Below are 12,500 nucleotides of genomic sequence, written 5' to 3'. Positions count from 1 at the left end.
TTATTCTATGGTACAAATATAAATGTAAAAGTTGAAGGTTGGGACCTTTTACTGTTCAAAATGAGCGTCTCGTCAATGTTTTGATGTTCGGCTACACGGTGAAGTTCAGACACAAACAAGTATTTAAACGATTCTAAGCTGTGTTTGTTTGTTCAGCTTCATACTTTAGTCTTGTAACTTTTAATGATTAATTTTTCACAAATGTTTTTTCACCATTCGGCTTCCTGAAGCTCATACCCTCATCACATCCACCAAGACAGAGATGAGAGAAGGGGACAGGAGACCTGATCAGGGAGATTAGAGAGAATCAGGAGGAGATTATAAAAGAGTTGTGGAGAAGATGAGGAACCAGGATGGATTTCAGAGGACAAGTACGATGATAGCTGAAGGAGGAGGAAAGAGAAAGGAGAGATGGAAATCTACCACCAAATCAAAATGGAAACACCATCAACTCATAAAAGCAGATGATCCCTAGATGGGAAAACTTGATCAAGATAATAGAAAGTAAAGTGGCTTCATCATGGCTTTATGACAAAAGATAGAAGAAGAAGGAGTTACTAATGCAAATCTCTCTCTCTCTCTCTCTGTTTCATTCTTTCTTCTCTTTCTTTCTTCTCCACCTTTACCTTGAACTATGAATGACCCCAAGTCCTAAATTCCAGCGTGACTTCATCCCTCTCCTTCACACTGTGGCAGCTCTGTAAAAGTGAACGACTCCTGAACTCAGTGCTCAGAGAGATTTACTCACACACTTAAGTGCACTATAAAAAAAAAAAAAAACGATGGACAAGGACGAAAAAGTCACAAATCCTGAAAAGTGCTGCGTGTTTGTGTCACACTTCCTGTTCTGTTTAGGACAAAAGTGGGCGTGGCCTGTGTGTCTGTCAGTCACAGCGATGAAGGTGAATGCAGAATACTGGCTCAGAACAAGAGGTGTGGCATAACCCCTGTATCTGCCACTACTGCAGTCTTTATGAAGAAGGTGTGGCCTCTGGATCTCTCACAGAAGGAGGCGTGGCTTCTGTATCTGTCAGTAAAGGAGCCGTGGCCTCTGTATTTGGCAATGAAGAAGATGTGGCCTCGGTATCTCTCAGAGTAGAAGGCGTGGTCTGTGTATGTCAGTGAAGGAGGTGTGGCCTCTCTATCTCTCAGAGAAGGAGGCATGGCCTCTGTATCTGGCAGTAAAGGAGGTGTGGCCTCTGTATCTGTCAGTCTCTGCAAAGGAGGCGTGGCCTCATGCTTCACCTTTTGTCATTATTTTATGTCTAACAACAAAACAATATGATTAAACTGAAACAAATAAAATTGTTTTGCTTTGGAGACACTCCAGTGTTTAAAATGAGGAAAGGAGAGGGGAGGAGAGGAGGAGGAGAAGAGAGGGGAGGAGAGAAGAGGGGGAGGGGAGGAGAAGAGAGGGGAGGAGAGGAGAGGGAGGAGAGGAGAAGAGAGGGGAGGAGAAGAGAAGAGGGGAGGAGGAGGAGGAGAGGAGGGAGGAGAGGGAGGAGAGAGGAGAGGAGAGGAGGGAGGGAGGAGAGGAGAGGAGAGGAGGGAGGAGAGGAGGAGGAGGAGGAGGGAGGAGAGGAGGAGAGGAGAGGAGAGGGAGGAGAGGAGAGAGAGGAGAGGAGAGAGGGAGGAGAGGAGAGGAGAGGGAGGAGGAGAGGAGAGAGAGGGGAGGAGGAGAGGAGGAGAGGGAGGAGAGGAGAGAGGAGAGGGAGGAGAGAGGAGAGAGGAGAGGAGGAGGAGAGGAGGAGAGGAGGGAGGAGGAGAGGAGAGGGAGGAGAGGAGGAGGGAGGAGAGAGGGAGGGAGGAGAGGAGAGAAGAGGAGGGAGGAGAGGAGGAGAGGAGAAGAGAGGGGAGGAGAGGGAGGAGAGGAGGAGAGAGGAGAGGAGAGAAGAGGAGAGGAGGGAGGAGGAGAGGAGAGGAGAGAGAGGAGAGGAGAGAGAGGAGAGGGAGGAGGGAGGAGAGAGGGGAGGAGGAGAGAGGAGGAGAGGAGAGGAGAGGAGAGAGGGGAGGAGGAGAGTGAAGGGAGGAGAGGAGGAGAGGAGAGGAGGAGAGAGAAGAGAGGAGGAGGAGGAGGAGAAGAGGAGAGGAGAGGAGGAGGAGAGGAGAGGAGGGAGGAGGAGAAGAGGAGAGGAGAGGAGAGGAGGGGAGGAGAGGGAGGGAGGAGAGGAGGGAGGAGAGAAGAGAAGAGAAGAGAAGAGAAGAGAAGAGAAGATAAACATCTTACTACACGAGTTCTTTCTGTACTCACAGGTGGTGGGTTTGCTGCAGTTGTGGCCGTGACGGAAGTACTGTGGGTTCTCGATGACGGGGATACGCGTCATGCCGATGACGACGGCGTCAGGTCCGGCGTCCAGCGTGCACGGGCTTAAAATCCCATGATTTACATGATGGAGGGGACTGGCACTGTCTTCTTCTCCACTTATCACAGCTACAGGACCTGAATAACAAGAGATCAGATGTTCAATTTTTTTACCTTCTCAGGATCACCATTCCCAGCCTATAAATATTAGGCCACGCCCCCTGCCTGGGTCCATGTTAAAGAATCGCTGAAGCCGTGAATTTTTTTCATCTCTTTATTTTTGCCTGTTGAATCAAAGCTTTCGGAATCAACATTTTAGAAAACACATACATTAGTTGGATAGTGAAGTTTAGCAACGTTAGCAATGTTAGCGACGTTAGCAATGTTAGCGACGTTAGCAATGTTAGCATCAAACCTCCGATTAATTCCCATTTAATCAAACAGAGTGACTCCTGGTACAACTATTTATCAACAGTCTAAAGGTCGGCCATATTGGTGTACACAAAGAGAAAATACAGCCTCGGTCCCTCTTGCGCACACACACACACACACACACACACACACACACACACACACACACTTGAGTGGAGATGGAGAGGTCACACGGCATAACAAACACATCAGCCTGCTGCCAGACTCAATTTCTGAGAAAGAGAAAGGAGAAGACAGCTCAATACACACACACACACACACACACACACACACACACACACACACACACACACACACACACACACACTTTTGACACACACACGAGTGACTTTGTCGTGTGGTTTGTAATGTAGTTTTAAAATTAATTCGTCTCAACTGTGTTTTCCAAAATAGAACAAAGATTCCACACAGAATCCAACGCAAACACACACACACACACACACACACACACACACACACACACACACACACACACATACACCCACACACACACACATACAGAAATACAGAAATACAATAGAATGGTTACTGTTACACACCCCAGAATAATTTAATTTTCTATCCATATATAGTTATATTAAAGATTTTTATAGCAGCTACAAACACTCGTTTTACACCAGCATCTCTCCTCTCTCTCTCTCTCTCTCTCTCTCTCTCTCTCTTCTCTCTCTCTCTCTCTCTCTCTCTCTCTCTCTCTTCCTCCTTCTCTCTCTCTCTCTCTTTCCCTTTCTCTCTCTCTCTCTCTTTCTGTCTTTTCCTCTTTCTCTTTTAGAAGTAAAAAAAAAAAAGTAATTAGTTTTAAGGCTTGAAGACAAAAGGCTGCATTTATCAGGCTGCCAAATGACCACTTCAGATAACTGGCTCGCTCATTATACTCGCTTCTCTCCCCCCTTTAATTGGAAAAACCACGTAAAGCCCCAATGTCCAATCAAGATTGATAACAAAATAAGGGAAATAGGGGGAAAAAACTTTAAACAGACTTTATAAGGTCAATCAATCAATCTCAAATCCCTTTTGGCTTTCCATTCAATTACTGCCTGAGATGAGTAGCTGTGGGTTGGAGAAGGCAGATTATTAAGATTTATGAGAAAGAGTCAATTTTACTGCTTTAAAATGGCTTCCTTTCTATTATTATTATTATTATTATTATTATTATTATTATTATTATTATTATTATTATTATTATTATTATTAATTATTATTAAAGAGTATGTTGTACCTGGTAGCTGAAAGTGCTCTCTTATCATGCAACACCAACAAAAAAACTATCAAATAAATAAATAAATAAATAAATAAATAATATTTTGAATAATATGTAGAAAGTTATTATGTAATATATAATATATTATATATGTATTCGGTTATTTGCAATAATTTACTAATAATATTTAAACATAAACAAGAAAATATTAGCTTGATCCCGACCCTAAGCCTGACCCTCAACCCAATCCTGAGCTTAATCCTTATCTTGTTCCTGAACCTGATCCTGAGTCTGATCCTAATTCTCACTCTGACCCTGACCATGAGTCTAAACCTGGTCCTAAACCTGATCCTCAACCTGATCCTGGTCCTAAACCTGATCCTCAACCTGATTCTGGTCCTAAACCTGATCCTAAACCTGAGCCAAGAAAAAAACAATGATGAGAACCATGAAAAACCATGAAAAGTGAGACAGAGTGTGGTGCAAGGTGAGAAATAACATGACAAGGAACATGTGTGGGTGATAAAGGTAGCATGTGATATGGGACATGGAGATGCAATGACTTATAGGAAAAACAGTGCAGGGTCATATTCATAAATATAAAAATAATGATATCATTATTTCCAAATGATTGTTTAAATAATTATTTAGTTTTGTATCAATTAATTAATTAATTTAATTATTAACACCCAGTTAGTTTTACTCTTTGCAAAATCCACATAATTGAATCTGTAATTTACGTGATGATGTGCAGAATAATTCTCACTGAGAAAATGTCTCTGAGCACCTGCTCTACTGCAGCAACATGAACGATGAATAGGAAGTGAAATTCCTCTTGTTAATTACTGTACAAATTAATAATAATAATAATAATAATAATAATAATAATAATAATAATAATAATAAATTCAAGCACAGTTTAAAGCAGCAGTATGTAAATTGCAGAACCTAAATAAAGGTTATTATTTTGGAGTTTTCAACACATCAGTTACCTTCAGCGTTTGTCCACTCGTCCCAGTGTGTGATTATCTGTAATTAAAGCGACGGCTCGCTCTGGAGACTCCGCATTCATGCTATAAAGCCATCAAATATTTGTGCCTTATTTCATTCGTTGCTGGAGGTTTAAAGCGCTCGGAAAGCAGTTAATGTGCATGTAGGATCTGCCTGAGCATTAATATAATGCTGAACAGAAATAAATCACACACGGCCACAAGGAGACGCACATTTTTTCCTTTTCTAGGGGTGAGTTTAAGCAGAAACACTAATATGTATGTATACAAGCCTTCACTGGTGTCCTGCCTGAATCCATCTACCTGTTAATCCCATCATGATGCCACGTGTACAGAAACAACAAGTATAATAGAGAAGTGCAGTAGAGCAGAGCGCTGCATCACACACAGTATCTCATACAGTCAGAGTGAATGTTATTATTAAAGCAAGAAACCCAATAAACACAATTCAACACGTCTCCTTTCACTGGAGCAAAAGGAATGGCGAAAATATTGCAATGCCGACCGATCAGACAAATCAAACAAAGTGCAGACTCTGCTAAATGTATCAGCTCCTGACGCGGTATTACTGCAGAAGTTTGCTGAACTCTGCTTGCCCACAAGGAATATAATAATGGACAGACGTGTTTTCAATACCACCAATCAAAAGCCTAGTGAGTCTATTCAGTCGTAAGTTTCCACACTCAAAACACTGGCAAAAAAATTGAACTTTACGACTTTGGAACTTTAAACGAGGAGCCAATTGTTTGTGGGATTAAAAGTGACAGCAAACAGCTGCTCCGTATGAAAAAGTTTACGCTGGACTTCGCAGTCAATATATGTTTATTACATGAGCACAAAAGAACTGAAACACGAGGCTGACGTACTGTATGTGTTGTGCAAGATCGCTGCATAAACTGTAACAGATACCACACCCCTGACAAACTGAAGTGCTCTGCTTTCCAGAAACAGTGCAACAATTGTGGTAAATGGAACCTCTTGAAACAGCAAAGTGCTGTAGATCGGTTTCATCACCCAAAACAGCACCTCAGTCCCAAAGCCGTGATTACTATCCTAAACAAACTGCAGCACAATTGAGAAACCAGAATTCAAACCGAGTTAGTGAACTGGACACAACACAATTCTCCTGAGGACTCTTTCTATTGGGAGACAGTGAATGATGTTTCTCAAAAAGGTGAAATATTTACATTACATCTGAAGCATCGATCTGGTCAATTAAAACTAAAAGTGGACACAGGTGCCAAATGCAATGTTCTATCCACCCAACTGCTACACCTCATTGTACCCTCAGCTCACATAAACACTAATTAAAAAGTGAATTTCATTGACTACGGTGGACAAACCAACACTGTGGGCACCACAACATTACACTGTGAACAAGGCCAACACAAATTCCACGTCTCAGATCTCAATGTGAGAGAACTGCTTGGATTGCAGGATAGCTTGGCAATGGGCCTGGAACAGCTAGGTCCACATGTTCATGCTGTGCAAAATCAAGAGCCAGTGGTACGGGAATTTAGTAACTTGTTTAACATCACAGCAAACTGCCTGTTGTTTATCACATGTGATTAGATGAGTGAGTAGCGCCCACTGTATGTGCACCCAAGAAAGTGCCCATTGCAATGAAGGAGAAAGTCATAGCAGAACTCAAGAGAATGACTGGCGTAATTGCCCCTGAAACTGATGCTATGGAAGGGGGTGCCTGCCATGGTTGCTGCAAAAAGGAAAGATGGCTCTGTAAGGATATGATCCAATATACCTCAACAAAGTACTCCTCAGACCACATCTACTTCTTCTTCTTCTTCTTCTTTTGGCTGCTCCCATCAGGGGTCACCACAGCGGATCATCCGTCTCCATATCACCCTGTCCTCTACATCTGTCTCTATCACACCAACTACCTGCATGTCTTCCTTGACCACATCCATAAACCTCCTCCTTGGTCTTCCTCTTTTTCTCCTTCCTGGGGTCTCCATCCTCAGCATTCTCCTCCTGATATACCCCGTGTCCCTCCTCTGCACATGTCCAAACCATCTCAATCTTACCTCCCTCACCTTGTCTCCAAAACGTCCTACATGTGCTGTCCCTCTAATAAACTCATTTCTAATCCTGTCCATCGTTGTCACTCCCAACGAACATCTCAACATCTTCAGGTCTGCTACCTCCAGCTCCACCTCCTGTCTTTTACTCAATGCCACTGTCTCTAAACCATACAACTTCTCAGGTCTCACCACAGTCCTATAAACTTTCCCTTTCACTCTCACAGATACTCTTCTATCACAAATCACTCCTGCTATCACTCTTTTCCACCCACTCCACCCTGCCTGCACTCTTTTCTTCACTTCTCTAACATACTCTCCATTACTCTGCACTGTTGACCCCAGGTACCTTAACTCCTCCACCTTCTCCACCTCTTCTCCCTGCAACCGCACCCCTTCACTGCCCTCCCTCTCATTCACACACATGTACTCTGTCTTACTCCTGCTGACTTTCATTCCTATTCTCTCCAGGGTGTACCTCCACCCCTCCAGGATTGTCTCCCCCTGCTCCCTACTCTCACCACAAATCACAATATCATCCACAAACATCATAGTCCATGGAGACTTCAACCTGTCCATCACCACTGCAAACAGAAAAGGGCTTAGAGCCGATCCTTGATGCAATCCAAACTCCACCTTGAACCATTCTTCCGTAGACCACATCATCCATTAAAAACTATTGAATAAGTTATTGCTGACATGCTAGGGGCCAAGGTTTTTAGCATCCTTAACGCAAAATTTGGATTTTGGCAGATCCCTTTAGATCTGCCAAAAGACGCCTTTTGGCAGGTACAGATTGTAGGCCACCTCCTGACTGCTGACGGCATCAAACCTGACACTGACAAGACTATAAATGCCAAAACCTGATGACTTATAGGCCTTGCAATGGTTTCTCGGCATGACAAACAATTTATCAAAGTTTATTCCACTCTATAGTGATGCCAGGCCCTTTACGTGCACTGTAAAAGCAAGATATCGAACGGTCACGGCTGGAGTTGCAAAACTCCGCCTTCCAGAAACTAAAAGATGCCGTATCCAGTCCCCCAGTTTTGCAATACTTTTGTTACTAAACCCGTTGTCCTTTTATCTCACGCATTCCAACATGGACTAGGCTCTGTATGTCTTCAGCATGGTACCCCTGTTGCTTTTGCCTCATGTGCCATGACAACCACAGAATTTCATTATGCCCAAATTGCGAAAGAAATGTTCACACCAGTATTTGCAAGAAGTTTCATGACTTTATCTACGGCCGCTCCAATAGTACAGGTTTAATGTGATCTACAAACAGGGAAAGTCACGTGCTCATCTCTCTTCCACTGAGCCTCCTCTTTTAGACGAGCTGCTAAGGGTAATGACGTCTCAATGTACAGGAGAACTCCGCTCTGTTCCCACATGCCAAAGACTTGTTGAAATGAGAATGCAGGCTTGACCAAGCTCTTTCAAATAGCTTTCACATGATCTCCACCCAGTGTTGGAGGGTAAAAGAGTGTGAAGGAGTGTGGCACAGTGTTACCTCCACACTCCTGCACACTCTTCCACTCTTGTCCACTCTTCTCCACCTTCCTCCTCTTTCCTCAACTCTCCTCCACCCTCCTCTTTCCTCCTCAAGCCTCCATCTTCCTCCTCCACCTTCCTCCTCTTTCCTTCACACCTCCACCTTCCTCCTCTTTTTCCACACTCCACCACACCCCTTCTCTCCTCCACCTTCCTCCTCTTTCCTCCACTCTCCTCCTCTTTCCTCCACAAGCCTCCATCTTCCTCCTCCACCTTCCTCCTCTTTCCTTCACACCTCCACCTTCCTCCTCTTTTTCCACACTCCACCACACCCCTTCTCTCCTCCACCTTCCTCCTCTTTCCTTCACACTCCTCCACCTTTCTCCTCTTTTTCCACACTCCACCACACCCCTTCTCTCCACCTTCCTCCTCTTTCCTCCACAAGCCTCCATCTTCTCCTCCACTTTCCTCCTCTTTCCTTTACACACCTCCACCTTCCTCCTCTTTTTCCACACCTCCACACTCCCCTGTCTCCTCCACCTTTCTTCACTCCTTTTCTCCACACTCACCCACACTCCTCCACCTTCCTTTTTTCCACACCTCTCCTCCACCTTCTACCACTTTCCTTGACACCTCCTCTCTGCTCCACTGTTCTCCACACTTCCTTCCTCTCCTCCACACTCCTCCACCTTCCTCCTCTTTCCTTCACACTCCTCCACCTTTCTCCTCTTTTCTCCACACTCCTCCACCTTCATTGATTTCCCTCCACACCCCTTCTTTCTGCGCCACTCTCCTCCACCCTCCTCCACCTACCTCTTTGTTCCTCCACCCTCCTCCACCCTCATCCACCTACCTTCTCTTTCCTCCACCCTCCTCCACCTTCCTCGCTTATCATCTCCTCATCACTTGACTTATTTAAGTCCTAAAAGGAAACAGTTTAAAGAAAATAAAGTGAATAAATGCAGGTATTTTGCGCTGCATCGATTTTGCTGTAAGTGGATTGTGAAATGTGCAGCGATTCATCAGACAATTAAAGAAATACATTTCCAGGATAAATGATATATTTTTCTCTAATGTTCATTGATCCAGAAGCGATTCCTCTGACGGCCATAATGGAAATGTAATTTTTAAAATGGACACTTTTATTTCCTTTCTTCCTTTTCTCTTCTTTAACAAAAGAGCAAAGGCAGCGTAATAATAAACCATCCGGCATGTCTCGTGCCTACACACACACACACACACACACACACATACACACACACACACAGGTCTCGTTGTCATCATCATAAATTCAGCTAAATATCCAGCTTTTCCAATATATACTATTTATACACACACACACACACACACACACACTCTCTCTCTCTCTCTCTCTCTCTCTCTCTCTCTCTCTCTCTGGCCAAAAGTATTCAGACACTGTTGGACTTTCCACCCATATGTGGTTCTTTTCCAAACTGTTACACAAACTTGAAGGTACACAGTTGTAATGGACGTCTTTGGATGCATGAAATTTCCCCTTAACTTGAACTGGGAGACTCAAAACCTGTTCCAGCATGACAATGCTCCTGTGCACAAAGCTCTGTTGTATATTGGTTGGAGAGGAAGATCACCTGCTATAGAGCTTTAATCCGAACCCTATTGAACACCTTTGGGATGAATAATAACACTGACTGCACCCAGGAGCCTCCTCACCTTCTCACATTCTCACATCAGCACCTGACTTTACTAACACCCTTGTGTCTGAGTGAATCTCCACAAAATCAATTGGAACATCTCCCCAGAAGAGTGGAGCTCATTATAACAGTAAATTATATGATTCTGTTCAGATGCATTGTGTTTGTGTGTTTTTTGTTTCTCTCTCTCATGTTGAACTAAAAGTACCTCCTGTTTGCATCTCACCATCTTCACCTGGAACGCTGTTTATTTGCCCTGAAGCAACAACTAAAACAACAAACATTTTTATCATTTTGTCATAAAGTTTTATTTGACTGTAAGTCAGTGAGCTACAGCTCTACAGCTCCTGCAGATATTAATGACATTTGTTGGAGGAAAAATAATGCATTTTAGAACAACAGAATAACATTTAAAAAAAATTCAGTAAAAATAATAAATTATTATTAATTTTTTTTACTATTAACTACTGAATTAACTATGTAACTATTTTTCAGCATATTAAGAAAAGAACACAAACACCACCGACCACAATGAGACTAATGGTAAAAAATCAACTAAATGTGATTGGTATTTTTGTAGCTATAAAAATAGAATAAATATATATTTATATATAATTAAAAAATTACAATTATTTGTATTACTATCATTTGTATATGTTTACAATTATTTATGAATAAATTAATAATCATTTATATTAACTAAAAAAAATATTTTAAATGTACCAAAAAAGAAATTCAATAAAACATTTTCTAATCTTTTTACATATTTAATCATGTTTTTAAATTCTTTATATATCTCTTTTCAATACTTCAGAGCAATAATTTTTTATATATCAAATATATTTTTCTTTATAAAAAATGTTTTATTATTACATGGTCAGATAATGAAATCCTTGTTCCTGATTGGTCGATACAGATGTTGCATGTAAAATTTACTTAGGAAGTATGCCTACAGAGTCCGAAAATTTGAAACGTAACCATAGCAACCAGAGAAATAGAAAGAAAAAGGCAAAAATGTGAACTTTTTAAATTTTGTTTTATTATTATAAATTCTTCTTCTTCTTCTTCTTTCGGCTGCTCCCATTAGGGGTCGCCACAGCGGATCATCCGTCTCCATACCACCCTGTCCTCTACATCTGCCTCTTTTACACCAACTACCTGCATGTCTTCCCTCACCACATCCATGAACCTCCTTTTTGGCCTTCCTCTTTTCCTCCTACCTGGTGGCTCCATCCTCAGCATTCTTCTACCAATATAATTCATGTCCCTCCTCTGCACATGTCCAAACCATCTCAATCTCGCCTCCCTCACCTTGTCACCAAAACATCCTACATGCGCTGTCCCTCTAATAAACTCATTTCTAATCTTATCCATCCTCGTCACTCCCAACGAAAACCTCAACATCTTTAGCTCTGCTACCTCCAGCTCCACCTCCTGTCTTTTACTCAATGCCACTGTCTCTAAACCATACAACATCTCAGGTCTCACCACAGTCCTATAAACTTTCCCTTTCATTTTGCAGATACCCTACTATCACAAATCACTCCTGTCACTCTTCTCCACCCACTCCACCCTGCCTGCACTCTTTTCTTCACTTCTAACACACTCTCCATTACTTTGCACTGTTGAACCCAGGTACCTGAATTCCTCCACCTTCTGAAGCTCTTCTCCTGCAACCGCACCACCCACTGCCCTCCCTCTCATTCACACACATGTACTCTGTCTTACTCCTACTGAGTTTCATTCCCTTCTCTCCAGTGCATATCTCCACCTCTCCAGGCTCTTCTCAACCTGCTCCCTACTCTCACAACAAATCACAATATCATCCGCAAACATCATAGTCCAGGGAGACTCCTGTCTGACCTCGTCCGTCAACCTGTCCATCACCACTGCAAACAGGAAAGGGCTCAGGGCCGATCCTTGATGCAGTCCAACCTTCACTCTAAACCAGTCTGTCGTACCTACTGCACACTTCACTGCCGTCACACTGTCCTCATACATGTCCTGCACCACCCTTACATACTTCTCGACACACCTGACTTCCTCATACAGTACCACAACTCCTCTCTTGGCACCCTGTCGTCGCCTTCTCTAAATCCACAAATACACAATGCAATTCCTTCTGTCCTTCTCTATACTTCTCCATCAACATTCTCAAAGCAAATATGGCATCTGTGGTGCTCTTCCTCGGCATGAAACCATACTGTTGCTCACAGATGGTCACCTCTTCTCTCAGCCTGGCTTCCACTACTCTTTCCCATAACTTCATGGTGTGACTGATCAACTTAATTCCCCTGTAGTTACTGCAGGTCTGCACATCTCCTTTATGCTTAAAGATCGGTACCAGCACAC

General features: G+C 42.9%; 1 protein-coding gene across 5 annotated transcripts in view; it reads right to left on the bottom strand.

The window, feature by feature from the left end:
* The window catches only part of ntrk3a (neurotrophic tyrosine kinase, receptor, type 3a), a 198,340-nt gene that overhangs the window by 32,669 nt on the left and 153,171 nt on the right, over window positions 1-12,500 (bottom strand). For all 5 annotated transcript variants that reach the window (XM_046849856.1, XM_046849857.1, XM_046849858.1 and 2 more), the window contains one exon: window positions 2,252-2,440. In XM_046849856.1, coding sequence (XP_046705812.1) covers window positions 2,252-2,440 — 189 coding nt within the window. The remainder of the gene's footprint in view (window positions 1-2,251; window positions 2,441-12,500) is intronic.

Source organism: Silurus meridionalis, chromosome 5, assembly GCF_014805685.1.
Source record: "Silurus meridionalis isolate SWU-2019-XX chromosome 5, ASM1480568v1, whole genome shotgun sequence".
NCBI classification, from domain to species: domain Eukaryota; kingdom Metazoa; phylum Chordata; class Actinopteri; order Siluriformes; family Siluridae; genus Silurus; species Silurus meridionalis.
The sequence above is the reverse complement of the archived record's forward strand: the minus strand, read 5'-3'. Positions and strand labels throughout refer to the sequence as shown.